Source organism: Petaurus breviceps, unplaced genomic scaffold (genome assembly GCF_028583685.1).
Source record: "Petaurus breviceps papuanus isolate PSGF00001 unplaced genomic scaffold, PetGlider_PUasm1.0 90603, whole genome shotgun sequence".
Lineage (NCBI taxonomy): Eukaryota > Metazoa > Chordata > Mammalia > Diprotodontia > Petauridae > Petaurus > Petaurus breviceps.
Window position 1 is genome coordinate 6,354,006 of NW_027187284.1, and position 22,796 is coordinate 6,376,801.

Consider the following 22,796-nt stretch of genomic DNA (forward strand, 5'->3'; position numbering starts at 1 on the left):
TCCTGTTTTCTAGTCACTTTCCAATCACCCACTTTCCAGTCATTTTTCTATAAGACCTTTCAAAATTTGCTGCTGCTCTAAAATTATACAGTCCTAACCTGAGCATAAGATTTGTTCAACCCAGTTCAATGGGAAGATTATTACGCATTTCTTACATGCTACAATTCAATTTATGCATCTTGTATTTGCCTGTTAATTTGACAGGACTGCCTAACTGCTCACAAGTTTAATTCATGGTTCAGTACAACCCCAAAATATTTTCAAGTTAAGACTAGCCACAAAAAAAAATTAGTCTTCAGGTTATTTGAAGTATGTTTTTAATCTTTCTTTGGTTTTCACGTGACCTATTGACTTATTTAACATGTACCAAATAACATTTTGAAGAAGCTAAAACATGTTTTCCATTACACAGGGAAAGGATCTTAAGACAAAAATATTAATGGCCCTCTCAGTGCCTTCCTTGCCCAGGACAAATATGAACCAGAAAGAAACACAGATTTACAATTGGAGTCTCACAATACATTTTGGTCCTTAGATTCCTACTCGGTGCCAGAGAACTTTACAAATAGTGTGGGCTGAATAAATATTTATTAATTTGAATTAAAAGGAATTTCAGAAGCCATATAATCCGTCTTACCTTAACTGAGAATCAATCCCCCCTACAATGAGCTTTCATTCAAAAGTCACCAGTGAGAAACACCACATTTGTTTTTTGTACATTTCTCTTTGAGTCAAAATCTGATCCTTGGCAACTTCGATTCACTACTTCTAGTTGCTTCTTCTGGGGCAAAGCAGAATAAGTTTAATCCTTCTAAATGACAGTTTTTCAAATACATGAAGACAGCTATCATCCCTACCTTCAGGAAAGACTTTTCTCCAGGCTAAGCAGGCCTACTTCCTTGGATTAATCTTCATCTGACATGAACTTGAAGCTATTCCCCTTCCTGGTTATTGTTTTATGGATGTTCAACCTGTTACCTATGCCCTGCCTAAAGGGGAGCATCCACAACTGAACAAAATACTCCAGATGTAATCTGACCAGAGTGAAGTAAAAGGAGGCTATAAGTTTCCAAGTACTTGAGCAGGCTTTTGTTAAGGCAGTCTAAAATATCATTTCAACTTTTTAAACTGTCATATCATATTGAATAATATCAAGATGTAATGCTGATATAGATAAAATGGCAAATATCCAAGCTTACTATAGAATAAAACAATAATATAAATAGCTTGCAATATCAGGCCAAGCAACTTCAAAAACATAACTGAATTGTTTAATTGGTAAAAGGTGATGTGGAAAGGAAAATTTCAAAACTCAAGAAAAAGCAAGGTACAAATATTAGAGAAATAGGATTTAACTTTCTTAGGCAAAATTGTTCTAAGTTTTTGATGTTGCATGCCACTGAATACCAAAACTGCATATGAAAAAATTAGTGGATTAATCAATAATCAAATTTTAAGCAGAAGGCTAAAATGTGACTCTGGAAAATGACAGGTACATAAAGTTATGGAACTTCCCCCAGCTTAAAAAAATCAATTTTTAAAATTGATGATATTGGTTTACTTACAACCTAATTCCAAAACTGTTTATTCATTTTTTCTAATCATTAACCTAATTATTACAATGCAAAATTGAAGATCAGTTACATGAAATAATAGGAGAAAATCTATCACATTTGAATAATTAAATAGATTTTGTTTGGTAACAGACAAGAATTATTTAAGAATAATGAAATATGTTTTTCATTTTGAAATTCTAGAAATGAGAGATGACAGAATTTCAAAATGCCTCAATGATAGTAATTTTTGTTCTTTTTAAAATTTTCCTTAAATTGGGAACTACAGCAAAAGTATTATAGGTTATTTTAAGGCAATAAAGACTAGAAAGGAAAAGGAAACAATTAGGAAATTCATGTGTCTACTTTCAACATATGTACAACCAATATTTAAGGTAAAGAACGCATTTCAGAATTGTTTTAAAAGGAATTAGATTTATCTCATGTAGCTATAATATGCACCATTAGCACCAATGTAGATTACAAGATAGACTTTGTCTTAAAATGGAAAAGAATTTCCTAACAATTATTAAAGCTGCCTGAAAATTAATAGACCGATTCATCAGTAAGTGAATTTCCTCATCACTAGAGATTTTCAAAGTCTGAATTATTGAAGATGTCATGGAGAAGAGACTAAGCTTTCAGTTAAGGATTAAGCCAAATAAAGTCTGAAGTCCCATTATAGAACTTTTGAAGGCTTCTGTGGCTAAAATGTTGAACACTAATGAAGTTTTTAAAATAAAGCATAATAAAGTACAAGAATATTGTAATGAGAGTAAGAAGACTGTCAGTTACACTCCCTACTCAGATAATTATTAGCAGTATGACTTGGAAGTAGTCACTTTGGAAAAATCACTAAAATATACTGGCTCTCAGTTTTGTTTTATCTGTAAAAAGGAAGTATTAAACTGACCAATCTCTGAGGTCCTATTTAGCTCAAACATTCTATGGGTTCATGGTTCTAAATTCCTGGCATAACAGTGGATTTTGTTGGACCTAATATTCCTCTATTTTCTTTCTCCAGAGAGCTGAAGATATTCCTTATAGAATAATTAAATGAATTTAAAATTATTTAAGTGTTTACCATATGCCAAACACTGTGCTAAGTACTGGAGAGATAAATACAAAAGACAGGCCTCGCCCTGAAGTAGTTCATCTTTTAATAGAAGAAAACAATGCACATAAGGGAGCTCAAGTTGAAAAGAGAGAGTGGAGTTGGCAGGGGCAGAGGCTGCTGCATACAGCATCATTTGGAGATGGTTGTGAAGTGGTGGTGACCCAATTCCAGGCAGGAAAAAGGGGACAATTCATCTCTCAGAACTCAGGGTATCATAAGCAGAAATTCATGTTCTTGTGGGAGAAACAGAATGTCTAGCATACCGGTTTTGGAGATAATTATAGATATGATCTAATTAATTCCCAACCCTACTTTCAACATACTTCCTTAAATAGTTTACATTAGGAGTTTCCATCATTTACATTTTGTGCCACTTGATTTCTCAACCCATAGAATTTAACTGGTAACTGAAAGCCCCTAATGTTCTCTTAATTGTCATATCTGATTGATTTTTCTCAATCTTCAACTTTATTTTTTTTACATTTTCTACAGCATTTACAACTGTCAACCACCTTCTAGATACTCTCACCTGTCTGGATTTTCATAGCAATCATTTCCCTCAGTTTTCCTCCTACCTTTGTGTCCACTCTTCCTCCTCAGATTCCTCTGCTGGATCCTAATGCATGTCAATCCCTCGAACTTTGGGTATGACATAAGGCTCTATCCCGAATCCTCTTCTCTTTTTTACTTATACTGTCTCTTCAGACCTCATCCACTTCCATGAGCTTACTTAACATCTCTATATACAGACCTTCCAGATCTATAAACCCAACGCTTGTATCTCTCTGGAGCTCCAATGTCACATCAACTGCCTCTTCGATTAGATTTGAATTAATGGCCTAGAGCAGGTCTGCACAACATACAGCCCTCCAGACACTTGTGACCTTCCCTCATTTCAGGCAGCCAGAGAGAAAAATGCAGAAGGTGTAAAAGAAAGTAAAGATTTAACGAGCGCTTTGTCCACAGCCTTCTGGGGCCTTCCACTAGGCACTATTGTGCACATCAGGTAACTTGGCAGGTGGGTTGCTACTGTGCACTCTCTCCTGTTTGTCACATGATTTGAGGCAATCAACCATCATCACCAGTCTGCCTCTGGTCTGAGAGCAGCAAGAATCATATCTTTTCACTGTTTCCCGTCATTACTTGCATTGAACAGGAACAAAATGAGTGTAGCCATGCAGCAACCCAGCTGTTGCCCATTATGCAATGAGTGGCAACAACACAGAAGCTTCTTCCCCTCCCTTTGCCACATGGCCACTCTCCAAGTTACATGAGTGTCTGGAGCTCGCTCCAAGGTCAGACACTCAGTTTAATATTTCTTGGTATGTGAGCAGTTGCTATGGAGACTTTTTGGCTCTAACATTAAAGTTTTGGGGGTGACTTTGTAAAATGGGTGATAAAAAGAAATGGAAGATTGAATCAGAACATACAGTGTTTAATCTGGAGTGGACAGATAGATACTTGTTTACTTATCCAAGGGACAAAATGTTGAGCTTATTTGCAGAGAAGTAATAGACATTCTGAAGGAATACAATCTTCATAACCATTTCAAATAAAAACATCCTGATTTAAGCAAATTAGACACCAATGAAAACAAATTAAAGGGTCCAAATTGTTGAAAAAATCTCAGTGGGGAACAATAGTTTTTCAAGAAAGTAAACTCAGAAAATGATGTGGCCACTGAGGTTAGCTTTCAGATTTCTAAAGAAATTGATTTCAAACATGATTTCAGAGTACAATAAACTGACTGCCAACAAGAAGTGTAATATATCCCATTAACTAAACATAAACAGTAAGAAAACCTGAAAAATGGATTAAAATTTGTACCACTTAGCAAAGTAACATTAATGTGATTTCATGGTAAATAAAAATTTGAATAAGTAATACTTAATAAGTAATCAATTGATATTAATTGAAATTTCCCTTTTTAAAAATATGATTTATTGGCAAAATAGTTTAATCATTAATTATACCTTTACTTGGAAAGTGAGTTGCTAAAACCTATCTGTGGCCCAAAGAAGTTTAGTCTATTTTAATTTGGGCCCTTATCTACTGCCAAGTTATTATGCAGGTCTGTCCTAGAGGCATTTCAAATTCAACATATTTAAAATTAAGCTCATTTTCCCACAAAAACTCACCCCTTTTCTTCTAAATTACCCTTCTAAGTCACATAGGCTCCCAATTTTGGGATCATCCTCAACTTCTCATTCTTTCTCAATCCACAAATCCAATCACTTGTCAAGATTTATTGATTCAACCTCCAAGCCATCTCTTGAATCTACCCTCTATTTCCATTCAAATGACCACTCCCCAACTCAAGGTTTTCATCACCTCTTGCCTGGATAGTTATAATAGATTCCTTAACGGCCTCCCTAACTCCAGTCTCTCTCCTCTCCAATCTATTCTTCACACAGTAACCAAGGTAAATTTACTAAAGCACAGATCTGATCACTCTGATACCTAATAAACTCCAGTGATTCTTTATTACCCCTAAGCTCAAAGGCACACTCTTGTGTTTGGCATTTAAATTCCTTCGTAGCCTAACTCCAACATACCTTGACAAGCGTAGGTTTTATTTCCCTTTACACATTTTATGGTCCAGCCAAACTATCCTTCTTGCTATTTCTTACACATAATATTCTGTCTCCCAATATTCCATGCCACTGCACTAGCCTGGAATGCACTCCCTAATTACTTCTACCTTTTCTTCAAAGTACAGATCAAATGTCTTCTGAACAAAACTGCCACGTCTCTCCACTTTCTAGTGCTTCCCTTCATAAAATTACCTTCTCTTTATTTTGTATGTTATTTTGTGTGTATATATACTCATATACTTATTGGGCATGTGTATGTATACACACACACTTATATATGTGTGGATAGATAAATAGATATAGAGAGATAGAGACGTATTTACACTCATGGAACCATTCTTTTTGTATTTGTATCCATGGTGCTTATCACAATGCCTGGTATGTGGTCACTACTCAAGAAATGCTTGTTGATTAATTCATTGAATGAAGAAGTTCAACAGAGTTGGACACACAAAATACAAGGTAAAAGAAATATGTTGAAAATTAAAATGCTTTCTTTTTCTTTTTGTCATATCAAAGATTCATAATTTCTTTTATAATCTATCAATGGCTTAAAAAATAATTAGCAGGAAGTACAACTTAGAGGGTTTTTTTTAATATTGATCCTGAAATTAAAGATACTTTTTATCTTTATCTTATAATATTAAATGCTATAGTTAGGACATTTTTCTAACTACTTTAGAACATAAATTAATGATCATTCTTTTCCTTCAATGAATACAGAAGTGCCAAAATAATATATATTTAAATACCTTACCAGTTGTTTTCTTCATCCAAAAATAGCACATCAGCTGAAAAAGACACTGGCTTCATTGATTTAAAGCTGATGTGAGAAATTAGTCCTGTATTTATTCCATCTGGTGAGACTTCAATATTTTTGCCATTTGGAAAATCCACAGAAAGGACATCTATCATAACACCATCATAAAGTTTAATTGTTGGAACTCGGGCATACACTGCTGATTTCCTGTTTTCAAATTAATCATAACGGTCAGTTCAAATGAACTAAATATTAGATTCTCTTTACATTTACCTGTTTTGTACCATTATATCAACAAAATATTTTTAAATGTTATCAATATTATTTTCTATTATTTATTATATTAGGATTATAATAACCTACTATAAATAAGCAAAGTTATCATTCTAAATCTACTTAGACTAACCAAAACTTCTCCATATATGGACAAAGAAACCAGAAATTTTAGGATAAGTCTAATTAAAATCATAACATTAGCCTAAACAGTACTCTTCTTAAATATGTATTTTAATATTTTAAGTGGGACAATGAACAATACTTCTATTTCTAAAACTTTAGTTTATGTTACCTATATTTATGTGTTTATGTAACTGTGAATAAATAAATGAAATAGGAAGGGAGGAAATAAGCATTTTTAAACATCTGCTATGTGGTAAGCACTGTGCTAAGTGCTGCAGATGACTACAGATAATTAAAACAGTCCTTACTCATAAGGAGTTTACATAATGAAAGATTCAGCTAGAATTCAGATGCAAAAGGTTACATGATCCTCATGGTTCAACACCAAAGAATATAGTAACATATCATGTATCATATCAATCCACTGATAAAACCGTATCAGTTTCTGATGTTGAACTAATTTACATTTCTGGGCTTGGTCTTTAGTAGCATGAACTTTCTTTTCTAGGTTCCTCAGACTACTGAAGCAGGTGCCTGATCACATTTCCACGTGCAGTTGCTTTCTAGGATGATAGGATGGGAAGACTGATTGAAAGCAGGATTTATTAAAAGTGGATATGCTGCCATTCTTAGGACTCTGTTGGACTCACCTGCCCGTTGGTGGCAGTTGGTCAAAAATCAGTGTGGGGGCGGGGGATAGGTGGCCTTCTCCACAATGAAATCACTCTCTTAGCGATGTCTGTGGGACCCATGCTAGAAGAAGGACTACTCATGAGGGAGGGGTGGGGGATGGAGGGCTACTATTCCCAGGACTCTTGAAATCAGGCCATCTGTGTCTCAGGGAAGGAGGTGGTGATAGTGATTTGATTCTCTTGGCCAAATTTCCTTTTTCCCTAATGATACCCATCAACAAGGCTGGTTCACCTGCCCCATGACTATGTTGCAGAACTCTTTATAAGAGGTTAATCATTCAAGCAAAAGTTCTTGAACAAATATGAAATACTTTCAATGTTGATGCTAATTAACCTTGGAAAATTTTCAAGTAGCCCATGCAAATGAGGATTTTTAAAAAAATAAAAATCACAAGTTCTAGTTTCCTATCAATTAGTTACCTTCTCTATATTTTAACACACAGTTATATAAATATATATATATATATATATATATATATAAGCCATGGACATAAAAAAATTTCAATAATATTTTAGTACTTGGAAATCAACATAATGAATAAAGAAAAATATATAATTCATTAATTATTTAAGAAAAGGTTGCTACCTTTTTATTACCACTATTAACAGATTATTTTTTTGCTTTTTGGAGTGCAATTGGAGTTAAGTGACTTGCCCAATGTCACACAGCTAGTTTTTGTGTTAAGTGTCTGAAGCCGGATTTGAACTCAGGTCCTCCTGACTCCAGGGCTGGTGCTCTATTCACTGTGCTACCTAGCTGTCCCAACAGATATTTTTTCGTATTGAAATATAATACTGCCACTATAACTTTGTTTGTTTGCTGTTGTTTGTCCTTCATTCTCAAAGAGAACCATGACATCAGAAGATGATACCATGACTTGCAAGTGAATTGGATTTAAGTGAGGGAGGCCTGCACAAGGTCACCAGCCTCACTTTCTCCTCTGAAGCCATCTGGGTCCAGTGGAAAGATACAGATCATGGCAACTAGAGATGACCCCTATAGCCTTATCAAATCATGTAATCACATAATAGTATTGGTTACAAATGAATAAAGCATGTCTAAGCACTTACTACATGCAAAGTATTGTGCTAGGCTTTGGGGTTACAAAAAGGAAAGCAAGAAGTCTGTGCTCTCAAGAAAGTCATACTCCAATGGGGGAGACAATACATATAAGGTTTCAGTGGTAAATCAGATGGAAAAGAACCATGGTCCTTAAGATGCAGCAGCAAAACAGAGAGGGCAATGCCTCTTCTTTAATGTCATTTCCACTAATCAGTTTATGATGCTGAGCCATTTGACACTGTCAGGGACTTTGCTGATAAGAATTTTCTTTTTTTCAGTCTTCAATAAAAGCAAGTATAGCAGCTGCAGGAGCATTTGTAAGGTTGTATTTCTATAGAGGTAGATACTTCCTAGGATGATGGATGTAGGCAATGGGCTGGGAGCTTTGCTCTTCCAAAGGCTTTGGGGTTCAGAGTCCTGGACTATTTACATCAGAATCTGAAGGGAGAAAATAGTAAAGGTGGTAGTGGTGGTTTGACTTGCCTGGTACATGCTGTGTACTGTCTTTTTTTTAGGGGACCCAGTTTGAGCTGGGTTGGTTTGCCCATCCTGTGTGTGGTAGTTGGTTGACATTTGGTGGGGATGATTTATGATTAAAAACATAGGTAGCTGCTAGAACACAATTACAATGATAAGGGGAGATGATGAATTTGAAACTATTTTGATTTACTCAGTCTTTGGACTATTGCCATCTAGGCTTATATGCATTTATATAAGAATGTGTATGTAAATAAGAGGCAGCTGGTCATGGCAAGACAGGGGTTAAAACTTGATAACATTCTCCAGATTCAATCAAGGAACATTCTAATTTCAATGCAAATATGGGGAAAGTGAAGATGGGGAAATTTAAGGGTGTGAGAATATAGTTAACAGGAAAGAAATCAGAGTAGCCAATGACTTTCTTTTCTAAAAATCAACAGGAGTTAGGTATGATAACCACCAAATAAGACCACAAAGAATGAAATGGACCACATTTAAATGGATGGGAAAAGACTCCTTATTGATACAGATGTTATCCCTGAGCCAGGTATCTATTGACCATCAGACTATGATGGTCATCAGAGCCATGATGACAATTCACAATAAAGAAAAAGAAAAAATAATAATGAGAAAACATATAATTTTTAATTATTTAACCCTGAATTAAATAAGTTATTAAAAATCAAAAATAGAAAATGAATAACAGAAATAACATCAATGCTGACTTATAATTTCATCTAAAACCTTTAAATTAATTTCAACAGTAGGGAGAACAAAAGAGTCCAAAAAGTACCTTAGTCAACAAACATCTTACTTGCCAAATGGAGAGAGATGGCTGCCAAAAGCAATATCAGTTTAGACTATAAATTGATCTATATTTTACAAAGAAGAACAATGAATAAACAGTATTGCTTCCTAAAGCAGAAATCACTCATTTAAAAGAAAAATACTCATTAAAATTCTGGGATCTTTTTTTTCGAAATAGGTAATAATGTTTTTTGTATAATTCCTGCCCCACCTCATAATGATGTTATAAGTGGCAGGATGAGTGTAGTGGGGGCTATCTTTCCACTTCTCTTATGAACTAGCCTTAGTGCTGTCACTTCTGGTTCTGGTGACCATATAGTTGATTTGGGTTCTATTTCTGGTCATGTGGTAGCCCAATTATGAAAGGGTTTTGTGTTTTATTACAACTTGTCAAACCCTGAGTGGTTACTGGATCAGTTCACCACTACCTCCATGACATCAGTAGAGGGTCAGGGCTACATCAAGGGAGAAGGATTTTGGGGTTGTCTTCTTAGCTGTGACACTTCAATGTAGCAAGTAATGTGCTGCCACTCTGGACTGCCCTGAAGGGGGATGAAGGTTGGGTATCACTCATTCCCCTTTTCCCCCATGCCCCATGTATGATTCACTTACACCAACTTGAGCCAAGGCTCTTGTCTGCCTCTTCACCTTTGTGTTTCCTTCGCTATTTGGGCAAGTGGATATGGTTATCAAGGTCTAAGACTGGACATGATCTTGTGATTTTAAGTGGTCAAGAGGTCCTATGTCCAATAAAGGTAGAGGCTAGTTGCAATAGTTCAAAAAGTAGATAGAATGGCTTCAGGGAAAGTGTAAGCATCAAGAGGAAATGACTAATGACAACAGGATTGGCCCAAGTCTGACTTTTATAGGCAGATATGTACCAGGGGTGCTTTAGGCAGTACAATGCAAATATAAAAACCCTAATTAGCAATCCCTCAAAATGCTTTACATTCTGATGAAGTTTAATTCACCAGCCTTCCAGAAGATTGTAACAGTAATTATAAATCAAGTTGCTGAATCCTGCTCTGCTAAAGCATGCTTCTGAATCTTTTATGCTTTGTATTTCTTTTGTGTGTAGAAATAAATTACTTGTCCCACACCTGATTTATATTTCATATTGTGTATTGAATGTCTTTTTTTCATCCTTTATTCTGTTTCAGATAGCTCTTAATGCCACAGTGAGTCTGCTGATTTTGTTGTTAAGTTACTTTGTTGTACCCTCTTTGGGCCACCAACCCACCCTGCCTCCAAATTCAAACTCATACACTAGGTACCTTGAGAGATTCAAGGTAGTCTATGGACTTGCACTCTTAAAATTAAAAGCATACTCTTCTGTAGGTACTGTTTGCTTTCCAAACAGCTTAGTTATTCTGGTTTGGCAAGGTGTAAGTAAAACTAATTTTTAACTTTTATGAGCTACATTCTTGATATGTAAAGGATTGTCTTTCTTTTTCTTATTTGTGACCCTAGTGGTTAACACAGTGCCTGGCACGTAGTAAGTAATTAACTGATGTTACTGAATTGATTGAATTTTTCCCAGTACTGGTTATAACCACCTAGTATTTAATGCAATTCACTTTTTATGCTTATGTTTGAATTTAACAAAGTTTGGATTTTACATCTGAAATTCAAGAATATCTACTATTTCCATACAATATAATATATTAAATAATGTGCACCAACTTTTTACAACTTATTTGTTTTTGTATTTTCCATATACAGACACAATTAATGAATTTACTTGTTACTCTTCCCTATTATAGAAATGAGCCATAACAGACATCAACAGGACAGAACAAGATGGGAACCTATATAGAAAATTTATATTAAGTAAATATTTACCTGAAATAGTTTTGGGGAATAATGTTGATATCTATCCCAGTTTTCACACCCAAAGGAACTGGAGTAAAAAACACAAATGGAGGGTCAAAAGTTAACTTGGGTGTCCTCACAGTTCCTGTTAGTGTTAACAACCGGTAACAAACAGGATCATCCTTCAGGTGAAGAGGAACTTCAGCAGTATATGTTCCAGGACACACTGATGAAAAATTTAACAAGAATTCACCCATGTTAATTTGTAGGGGGAAAATGACATTTAAAATAACATAGAACAAATTAGAACAATTGTTTTAAAAGTATGAACTATAGTCTTTGTATACTCAGAACCACAGAGAATTCTAGGTACATAGTAGGCACTCAATGCTTTTTTAATGTATAAATGGAATCAAAGATCTGTGATTTATTCCACATGGGTACTCCCTCCACTAAAGTAAATGGTAATTCTTTGATGCCTTAGTTCAGTGGTGTATGCAAATGGAAATTGGTGGCGTGGAGGGACACTATAATGATTCTGAGTGACGTGTATTGATTTAATAAACCACATATTAATATTAGCTGTGTTTTATTGCATTTTTATTTATTTTATTAAATATTTCCCAATGACTTTTAAATTTGGTTCAGACACCTGTGAGTAGTGTTGTGTATCACATGATTAACCTGTTCTAATGATTTGCTCTGACTAAAATTAGTCTGGGTGGAGCCAAGATGATAAAGAAAAGGCAGAGACTTGGTGGAGTTCTCCTCTAAACCCCTCTAAACACCTTTAAATAGTGCCCTAAAATAAATTCTGGTGTGGCAGAACCCACAAAAGAATGGGGTGAAACAATTTTGCAGCCCAAGATCACTTGGAAGGTTGGCAAGAAAGTTTTGCCACATTGAGTTGAGAGTGGAGTGCAGTACAGGCCACACTAGTGCAAACCAGGCCCCAGTAAACCATGAGTAGGTCTAGGGAATGGCTGAATCAACAGTGGCACCAGCTGCTTCCAGAGCTCTCAATCCACAGGTGGTATAAGGGTTGATAACTGATTAGAAGGAGACTACAAGGATTACTAAGGGCAGGACCATGTTGTTTTTCCCATACTCAGATCTGGATCCGTTTTTGGATGCAATCTCAGGACAAGGTGGAGCACTAGCACACCAGAGCTTGCGGCCTCAATGGAGCAGAAACCCATGTTCCAGGGCAGAAAAGAATACTTGTGGTCCCTCACAGACCAGAGAACAGGTCAGGAGAGGAGTAAACACCTCTCCTTAGATCATACCACCTTAAAGAACTGAAACCCTAGAGGTTCCTACAAGTATCTTTGAAAATATTTTCACAAAACCCACCCTCCACGCAAGAAGCAGAACTTCACTTTACCAAAGACTCAAAAGTCAAAAAATAACCTGAAAAAATGAGCAAACATAAGAAATTCTAACTATAGTAAGTTACTATAATGAAAAGGAAGATGAAAACAGATACTTGGAAGAAGAAAACTCAGAACTCCTACATCCAAAGCCTCAGACAAAAATATGAATTGGTCTCAGCCACAGAAGAGTTCAAAAAGGATTTTTAAAATCAAGCAAGAGAGGTAGAGGGGAAAAATGGGAAGAGAATAATGCAAGAAAATCATGGGGTGGGGTGGTTAGGTAGCACAATGAATAGAACACTGGCCCTGGAGTCAGGTGGACCTGAGTTCAAATCTGGCCTCAGAAACTTAACATTTACTAGCCTTGTGACCTTGGGCAAGTCACTTAACTCCAACTGCCCCTCCATAAAAATAAATGAAAAAGAAAATCATGGGTGGAAAAAGTTAACAGCTTGGTAAAGGAGCACACAAAAAATACTGAAGAAAATAATAAATCAAAAAACAGAATAGGCCAAATGCTAAAAGAGACACAAAAATTCACTGCTTAAAAAGCAAAATCGGCCAAATGGAAAAAGCAGAACAAAAACTCACTGAAGAAAATGATTCCTTAAAAATCAGAATTGAGCAAATGAAAGCTAATGACACTATATCAAGAAACAATAAAACAAAACAAAATGAAAGATAGAAGACAATGTGAAATATCTCATTGGAAAAACAACTCACTTGGAAAATAGAACCAGGAAAGGTTATTTTTAACTTACTGGACTTCCTGAAAATTATGATCCCAAAAAAGCACCTAGACATCAGCTTTCAAGAAATTATCGGGAAAATTGTCCTGATATTCTAGAACACAGGATAAAACTGAAATTTGAAAATTCCATCAATCGCCTCCTGAAAGAGATCCCAAAATGAATACTCCCAGGAATATTATAGCCAAATTCCAGAGTTCCCAGGTGAAGGATAAAAATATTGCAAACAGCCAGAAAGAAAAAAATCCAACTATTGTGGAACCACATTAAAACCACACAAAAACACAAGGTTTATAGGAGTGGGAAAATGCAGCCAAATGAGGCCACATGTGGCTTCCTAGGTCCTTGGGTACAGCCTTTTGACTGAGTCCAAGTTTTACAGAACAAATCTTTTTATTAAGAGGATTTGTTCTGCAAAGTTTGGATTTAGTTAAAGGCAACACTTGAGGACCTAGAGGGTCACATGTAGCCTCAAGGGCACAGATTTCCCATCCCTAGTTTAGCAGCTTCTACATTCAAGTATTGGAAGGCTTGGAATATGACATTCCAGAGGGCAAAGGAGCTAGGATTACAATCAAGAATCACCTACCCAGCCAACTGGAGTATAATCCTTCAGGGAAAAAAAATGCATATTCAATGAAATAGAAGACTTTCAAGAATTCCTAATGAAAAGACCAGAGCTGAAAAGAAAACTTGACTTTTATATATAAGATTCAAGAGAGGCATAAAAAGGTAAACAGGAAAGGGAAAGCATAAGGGACTTAATAAGGTCAAACTGTTGACATTCCTACAAGGAAAGATAATACCTGTAACTCATAAGAACCTTCTCTTTATTAGAGCAGTTAGAAGAAGTATGTATAGACAAAGAGCCCAGGTATGAGTTGAATATGACAGAATGATATCTAAAAAAATAAAATTAAGGGGTAAGAAAGATGAATATACCAGAAGAAAAGGAACGGGGGAGATAGAATGGGGTAAATTATCTCACAAAAAAAAGAGGCAAGAAAGAGGTTTTACCATGGAGGGAACATGTGGGACATGGCAACATGTTGAATGTTACTTTCATCAGAATTGGCTCAAAGAGAGAGTAACATACATACTCAGCTGGGTATAGAAATCTATCTTCCCCTATGGGGAAGGGAGTAGTGCTCATCAAAGGGAGGGCAGATTGGGGAGGTGGTAGTCAGAAGCAAAACATTTTTGAGGATGGATAGAATAAAAGGAGAGAGAGAATAGAATAAATAGGGGGATGAGAGGGGGAAAATTCAGCTGTCAAGCATAACTGAAAAAAATTTTGAGGCAAGTTTCTCTGATAAAGGCCTCATCTCTCATATATAGAGAGAAATGAGTCAAATTTATAAACATGAGTCCTTCTCAAATTGATAAATGTTAAAAAATAAGAACAGTTTTCAGATGAAGTAATCAAAGCTATCTATAGGCATAGTAAAATATTCCAAATCATTATTGATTGGAGAAATTAAAATTTAAAAAGCTCTGAGACTCTACTTCATACCTATTAGATGGCTAATAGAACAGAAAAGGGAAATGACAAATGTTGGAGGGGATGGGACAAAATTGAGACTCTACTGCATGTTTATGGGAATTGTGAACTGATTCAATCATTATGTAAAGCAATTTGGAACTATGCCCAAAGGTCTATAAAAGCATGTACACCCTTTGACCAAACAATACCACTACTAGGTCTGCATCCCAAAAGAGATTTAAAAAATGGAAAAGGATCTATATTAACATAAATATTTATAGCAGTTCATTTCTGGTGGCAAAGAATTGGAAACTGAGAGGATGTCCATCAACTGGGGAATGGCTGAAGAAATTGTGGTATATGACTGTGATGGAATATTATTTTGCTATAAGAAATTATGAGCTAGATGATTTCAGAAAAACCTGGAAAGACTCACATGAGCTGATGCAAAGTGAAATGAGTAGAACCAGGAGAATGATATACACAGAAACAGCAGTCTTGTAAGGTCATTAATTGTGAATGACTTAGTTATTTTCAGCAATATAAGCAATAATCAAAGACACCTCTGAAAGACTAATGATGAAAAATGCTATCCACCCCTGAAGAAAGAACTGATGGAGTCTGAATACAGATTGAAGCGTACTTTTTTTACATTCTTTATTTTCCTTGTTTTTTTTTATTTTGGTCTATGTTTTCTTTTACAACATGACTAATATGAAAATATGTTTTACATGACAATACATGTATAACCTATATCAAATTGTTTATCATCTCAATGAGAGGGGAAGCAGAGAATTTAGAACTCAATTTTTAAAAACCAATGTTGAAAACTGTTTTTACATGTAATTGAGGGAAAATTAAATACTAAATATAAGAAATTATATCTCTCTCTAAAAAATGGAATAAAATAAAGCAAAATTAGTCACCATGAGGTTTATACTTGAAAATTGGTCAGTATAGTGGGCCCTGCCAAAGTTTGCACTCCATAGACAGTCTAAAAGAAAACAGAGTCATCTCCAATAATAATCATGATGATAATATTTATTTAATGCTTTATAGTTTACAAAGCATTTTACAAATATTTTTTTCATATATTCTCACAACAGTCCTGGGAAGTAGATGGCTATTATTATTCCCATTTTATAGATCAGGGTACTAAGGCAAATAGAGGCCAAGTGACTGACCGATACACATAGTTTCTGACACAAGATTCGAATTCAGGTCTTCCTCACATCAAATTTAGCCATCTATCCACTGCTCCACAGTGGATTTTTTACCTCCAAGATATAATGAGGTATCTAAGTAGTTTTAAACACCTTTAGGATCAGGAATAAAATGTTGATCATTTGGTGGTATGTAATATAGCACATCACTGGAGAAGGAAATGGCAAACCACTCCAGTATTTTGCCAAGAAAACTCCACGCACAGGACAACATTGGAGAGCTGTGGTCCAAGGGATCAGGAAAAGTGAGACACAAGTGAATGACTGAACAAACAAAATATAGAACATATTATTGGAATTTGAAATTTCAGCACTGATTTAAAATCTTTTAAATTGTTCTTTGATGCAAAAAGTTGTCTTTAAGATTATTATTCTCTTGAAATGAACTTCTACATTTCTAAATCATTGAATAACACTATCTCTGAAAAAGTGAAACTTGGGAGTTGCAAGGAAGGGAGAAAAGTATGGTGTATGGTAACCTGTAGAATAGGACCAGCAAGAATTTAAAAGGCAAGAGAACCCACAGAATGACACAGAGAAGCTAATCCCCCGCTGAGGATAGGCCGGGCAGGCCAGCAGGAATCGACCAGCACAGCGTTCTGGGAGCTGACCACAGCCCCCCAGCCATCCAGAGGCTTTAGCCCCAGGGCAGACCTGAGCAACCACCAGCTGGAGGGACTCCAAATCACCAGCAGCTGTGGCAGTCCAGAATTATCAACACATAGATGCAAAGGAGAAAGTAGGAGGTCACTGCAGTGTAGACTTTGGAACCCAGTAGTTGGGAGTGTGTCGGGCTTCTTCCCCCTGGGCAAGAAGCCACCGAGGCACCGAGGCACAGCCACCGCCACTTGGCAGCTTCAGCTCCTGGCCTGCAGACTGTAGGGGGACCAAGCAATCAGTCTGAGGGGTAATGGCTCTTGCTTTAACCTACTTGAATATGGATTGCGATCGAGGGTGAAGGTCATGTGGTGTGCCACCTGCCTGCCAGAGTATGTGGAGGCTTCAGAGAGGGCACCCAACTAATACCTTTGGCAGCTGAGAAAACCCCAGGATTTGGGACGAAGCTCCCCTGTCTAGTGGCAGAGTTGTACTGTGGCAAAAAGCCCAGGGGTCAAGTGACTGAGTGGTGACATGAGCAGGCAAAGGAAGCAAATTAAACAGGGTACCCCAACTTTACACTCCTATTTTGGTGACAACAGGGATCAAAGCATGGAACAGGAGGAAGACAGTGAAGTCAGAACTCCTGCACCAGAAGCTTCAAAGACAAATACGAGCTGGTTACAAGCCATAGAAGACCTTAAGAAGCAGATAAGAGAAGTGGAGGAAAAACTGGGAAGAGAAATGAGAGTGACAAAAGAAAATTACGAAACGAGAGTTAACAGCCTGACTGAGGAAAATAACACCTTAAAAAATAGACTAACTCAAATGGAAAAAGAGGCTCAAAAAGGCAATGAGGAGAAGAATGCCTTAAAAAGCCAAATTTGCCAGATGAAAAAAGAATCTCAAAAGCTCAATGAGGAGAATCATTGCTTCAGAATTAGATTGGAGCAAATGGAAGCTAGTGACTTTATGAGAAATCAAGATGCTGTTAACCAGATCCAAACAAATGAAAGAATAGAAGGCAATGTGAAATATCTCATGGGAAAAACCACTGACCTTGAAAATATATCCAGGAGAGATAATTTAAAAATTATTGGACCACCTGAAAGCCATGATCAAAGTAAGAACCTAGAAACCATGGTCCAGGAAGTTCTCAAAGAAAACTGCACTGATGTTTTAGAACCAGAGGGCAAAATAGAGGTTGAAAGAATCCACCAATCACCTCCTGAAAAAGATCCCCAAAAGAAAACTCCTAGGAATATTATAGCCAGGTTCTGTAATTCCCAGATTAAGGGGAGAGTATTACAAGCAGCCAGGAAGAAACAATTTGAATATTGTGGAAACACAATCAGGATAACCCAGGATCTGGAAGCTTCTACACTGAGGGATCGAAGGCCTTGGAATATGATATTCTGGAGGTCAAAGGAGCTGGGATAAAAACCAAGGATCACCAACCCAGCAAAACTGAGTATCATGTTTCAGGGGAAAATATGGTAATTAGGTAGAATACAGAATTTTCAAGCATTCTTGATGAAAAAAACAGAGTTGAATACAAAATTTGACATTCAGATACAAGAAGCTTGAGAAGGTAAACAGGGAAAAGAAATCATAAGGAACTTATCAAAGTTGAACTATTTACATTCCTACATGGAAAAACGATAATTACAACTGATGAAACTTTTCTCAGTATGAAAATAGTTGAAGGAGAGTATATGGGCATATGAATAAATATGTGAATGTGTGTATAATGTTTACAAGTACACATAGACAGAGGGCACAGGACCAATTTAAAAGGAAGGGATGATACTTAAAAGGTGAAATTAAGAGTTGACAGAGGAATATAATGAGAGGAGATGAAGATAGACAGAATGGGGTAAACTATCTCATATAGAAGAGGCAAGGGGAAATGGTTACAATGGAGGGGAAGAACAGGAAGGCAAAAAAGCAAAACCTTATTTCCATTGAATTTGGCTCAGGGAGGGAATGACATGCACACTAAATAGGGTATCTCACCCTACAGGGGGAAGGGCATGAGAGGGGGGATAATGGAAGGGAGGGCAGGCTGTGGGGGGAGGGAAATTTGAAGCACCCACTTTTGAAAACGGACAGGATCAAAGAAGAGAATAGAACAAGTGGGAGTTGGAGGTGGGATGTGAGGGAGGGAAATATAGTCAGTCTTTTATAATATATCTACTATGGTAATGTTTTGCATAGCTACACATGTACAACCTATACTGAACTGCTTATCATCCCATCAAGGGTGGGTGACAAGGGAGGAAGGGAATGAATCTGGAATTCAAAGTTTTAAAATCAAATGTTTAAAAATATATAAATACTATTATTAATACTATTTTACATGTAATTGGGAAATAAGATATACAGGCATTGGGACATAGAGATCCACCATGACCTACTGGAAAAGTCAAAGTTGGTATGGGAGAAGATATAGGAGAGAGGAGACTGGAGGAGGGGATATCCTGTGGAACTGCTATTTTGGGGCCGTGGGTAGGATAAAAATGGGGGAAAAAATTGTAACTCAAAATCTGGCGGAAATGAATGATGCAAACCAGAAGTTAATAAAGCATTTTGAAAAAAAATAGAATTTAACAGGCAAGAAATAACAGTAAAAATATGATCTAGAAAAGGGGATGGGTAAATAATGTGATGGATAGTAGATAGACTGAGTGTTTCAGCCACAAAAAGCTAAGATATCTAATAAAAGGTCATAATGATGGAATCCTAATAAAGTGGCCCCCAGCCCCAATATTCTAACTTCATTATAGATCTGGCCCCACTGAACAGCAGGCCTCCTGTACCTACCTAACCCCCCTCACCAATGCCCTAACTTCTCAGTATATGCCTCACTGCTCACTGGAACAATAGGTGTGTCCCTGAACTCTTAATTCCCAGGGAAACAGTAGGTGTGTCCATGTGATGGGAACCTAGCTACTGCCTCTACCTGGTCACTGCCCCAGACCTATTCCCACAGAAACATGTGTGTTCTTATATTCAATCACAATCACATCATCTCTCTAGCCCAAGACAGGACCACAATAGCCAGCCAGCTGGAGGGCAGAACGACCAAAATGTTTAACCACCTAACCATAGATGGGACCCCTCCTCCATTACCTAATCCCTTAACAAATTCCTCCTGCCTTTTTAACATTAATGATATTCCTGTATTCTATGTAAATTTCTGTTATGTAATTGCATCTTTACCTTATAAAAATCCATCTTGCTTTCTCTCAAGTTGCTGCTTCCTGTTGGAACTTAGCCCACTTCTTGAGAGGCATCAAAATCAATAAATGCCTATATTTGGATTAGAGGTAGTCTTACTGAATTCTTTGAGATGGTTCCACCCCAAAACATCATGAAACCCCAACAGCTTTGGGGTGGGCAGAGACCCCACCTCAACAGTTTTTGGTGTCCCTGTATTTAAACCACAACAATAAAGTCATTGGGTAAATCCTTTGTGGAGGATTTACAAGAGGACACAAACAGTTATCACAAAGGACAAGGAAACTTAAGATAGGTTGTAACCTGAAGCATTGAAATATATGGACCACATATTCAGGGAGCTTAAAATGAATATGCTAAACAGGTTAAGCAAATATAAAGTTGACTTTGTAATTTACATAGTTATTTTGAGATGTAACGGTGGGGTCAATTATAATACTTTGGGGCTGGCAAATAGATGAGCCAAATTTAATGGTGGAGTTCAGCCTTGAGTTATCTGTTATCATTTTTAAAAAAGGAGAGGATGTGTTTTTGCAGAGAAGAGTCAGAAAAATATTTTTGGATAGAGACACTTTAATCAAGAGCTCACGAAGATGTACACAGAAGAACCAAAATGAAGTCAATTTTACTTAAAGAAATTGAGCTGAAATAGGTAGGGATAGGAGAGGAGATAGGAAAAGCAGAATTAACCCAATCCCCCAGCAGCCACCCAAATGTCTATCTCCTCAAATCCTTAAATTCACTCCACCCCACCCCCAACCTATCCTTCTCAGCAGATGACTTTAGCTCTTAATTTACTGAGATCAAAGTGGTTAAAAGAGGAATAGTTTTCAGAAGAAATTAAAATATTCAGCAACCATATGAAAAAAATGTTTCAAATCACAAATATTTTTAAATGGAAAATAAAACTCTGAGATTTCACCTCACATACATCAAATTAGCAAAAAAAATTTTCTCTCATACTTCTTCCAACTACTAACCTGCACTAACACCTAGTGCCCACTTCTACCCCCAAGATGCCACATCCCTGGCCCTGCTCTCTACCTAGCTGTACTTTCACCCATGTAACCTAATAAAATGATCCTAAAGGAAAAGTTAGAATACTTTTATGCCCCACTGTCTCTTGCAGACTCACCCTTTACTACTATCACTCAGTAAACTTTGCTCCTTTGAAATTGACAGAATCAAAATTTTTTACCCAATATAAACTGTAGTAACTGTTACATATCATCCCCCAGGGTATTCTTCCTCCTTTCTCAAGAAGGCTGGCACCTGACTCACCATCTTCTCTTCCCCAAATTCTGCCCTTGTGCCAAAGGACTTCAACATACATATTGATGCTCCCTCCAAGTCCTTAAACTTCCAATTCTTCAGTCTCCTTAAGTCCCATGACTGATATATCCCTTCATTTCGCCTTTGTCACGAATAGCAATAGGGTCAAATACTATTTTCACAAATGTTCCATCTCCCTAATTAAAAATTCTAACATTCCTCTGACCATGGGATCTTTCCTCATGGATACTCTCCCCACCTCTACATTTTTTGTGAACTATTTTTGACCTACATGTTGAACCACTTCTTTTCTGTCTCCTTTGCTGATTTATCATCCATTTCACTTCCCCCTAACTGTAACCATCCCACAAACTTCTATCCTAAGTTCTAGTCTTTCTCTTTACTCTCTCTTGACCTCATCAGCACCCAAAGATTTAATTATCATCTCTGTGCTGATGACTTCAGCCCAAATCTCCTCTGAGCTTTCTTTCCTCACCACAAATTGCCTCTTAGACATTTCAAACCAGATGTCAAGGAGACTTCTCAAGCTAAGCATGTCCAAAACAGAACTTGGTATCTTTTCCCAATAACTCAGACCTCTTCCAAATGTCCTGTTTGCTATTTAAATCACCACTATTCTTCTCATCACCTAAGTTCTTTACCTAAGCACAATCTTTGACTCCTCATTAAAGAGGTAGGCCTAACACCAGCACCCTATTAGTTCAGGTTAGCTGTCGATAGTAAATGAGGAACTTGTTAGTCCCTAAATAGTTAACAACAAAGGTTTATTATGCCCTAAAACAGAAAGGATGTGCAATGAGTAGCACTTCAGTTATGCAGGTATGACCTCCTCCACACCTTATGTCCATATGGAAACGAGTCTGATCAGTGAGGAAGAATATGATGATTGTCAAGATCTTCAAATGTCCAACAAGTCAGAGGGGACCTGACTCCATGTGGGAGGGGCTTTTTTATGTCCTTAGGAAGCCAGGAAGTTGTATCAATCATGGCAGGGGTCAATCAAGTTCCATAAATAACTTGGTTGCTTTTTAGCAAAAATGAATTCCTATTCCAGAGAAATGAAGAAGCCTCATTTTGTCAAGCTTCATTTTACCTAACACCACATATCCAACAAGTTGTCAAATTTTGTCATTTTTACTTTCCCACATCTCTCATATCTGACTCTTTCTCCATTTTCACACAGCTACCACGATATTTTAGGTCTTCATTACCCCTCACCTAGATTAGCATGATAGCTTCCTAATTAATTTCTCTGAATCAAGCCTCTCTTCACTGCAGTTCATCCTCTGCACTAACATCAAAGGGATTTTCCATAGCTGCAGATCTAACACTGTTCCTCCCCTATCCAGTCAATTGGATGGGCTCCCTCTTGCCTCTACAATATGAACTTTTATGTCTAGCTTTAAAAGCTCTTTACATCCTTGCCCCCAATCTATTTTTCAAACCCCAGTGCACATTATTTGCCCTGACTCACTCCTTGATCCAGTCAAATTGGCCTTCTCTGCTCCTCACACCTAACACTATAACTTCAGTCTCTGTGTCTTTGTACTAGCTGTCCCCA

The 22,796-nt window shown here is 36.8% G+C and overlaps 1 protein-coding gene across 1 annotated transcript in view; it reads right to left on the reverse strand.

Moving 5' to 3' along the window:
• Positions 1-22,796, reverse strand: part of CFAP47 (cilia and flagella associated protein 47) — a 963,244-nt gene that overhangs the window by 745,338 nt on the left and 195,110 nt on the right. The window contains exons 27-28 of the mRNA XM_069063838.1: positions 11,308-11,503; positions 6,022-6,231 (exon numbers count right to left, since the gene is read on the reverse strand). Coding sequence (XP_068919939.1) covers positions 6,022-6,231; positions 11,308-11,503 — 406 coding nt within the window. The remainder of the gene's footprint in view (positions 1-6,021; positions 6,232-11,307; positions 11,504-22,796) is intronic.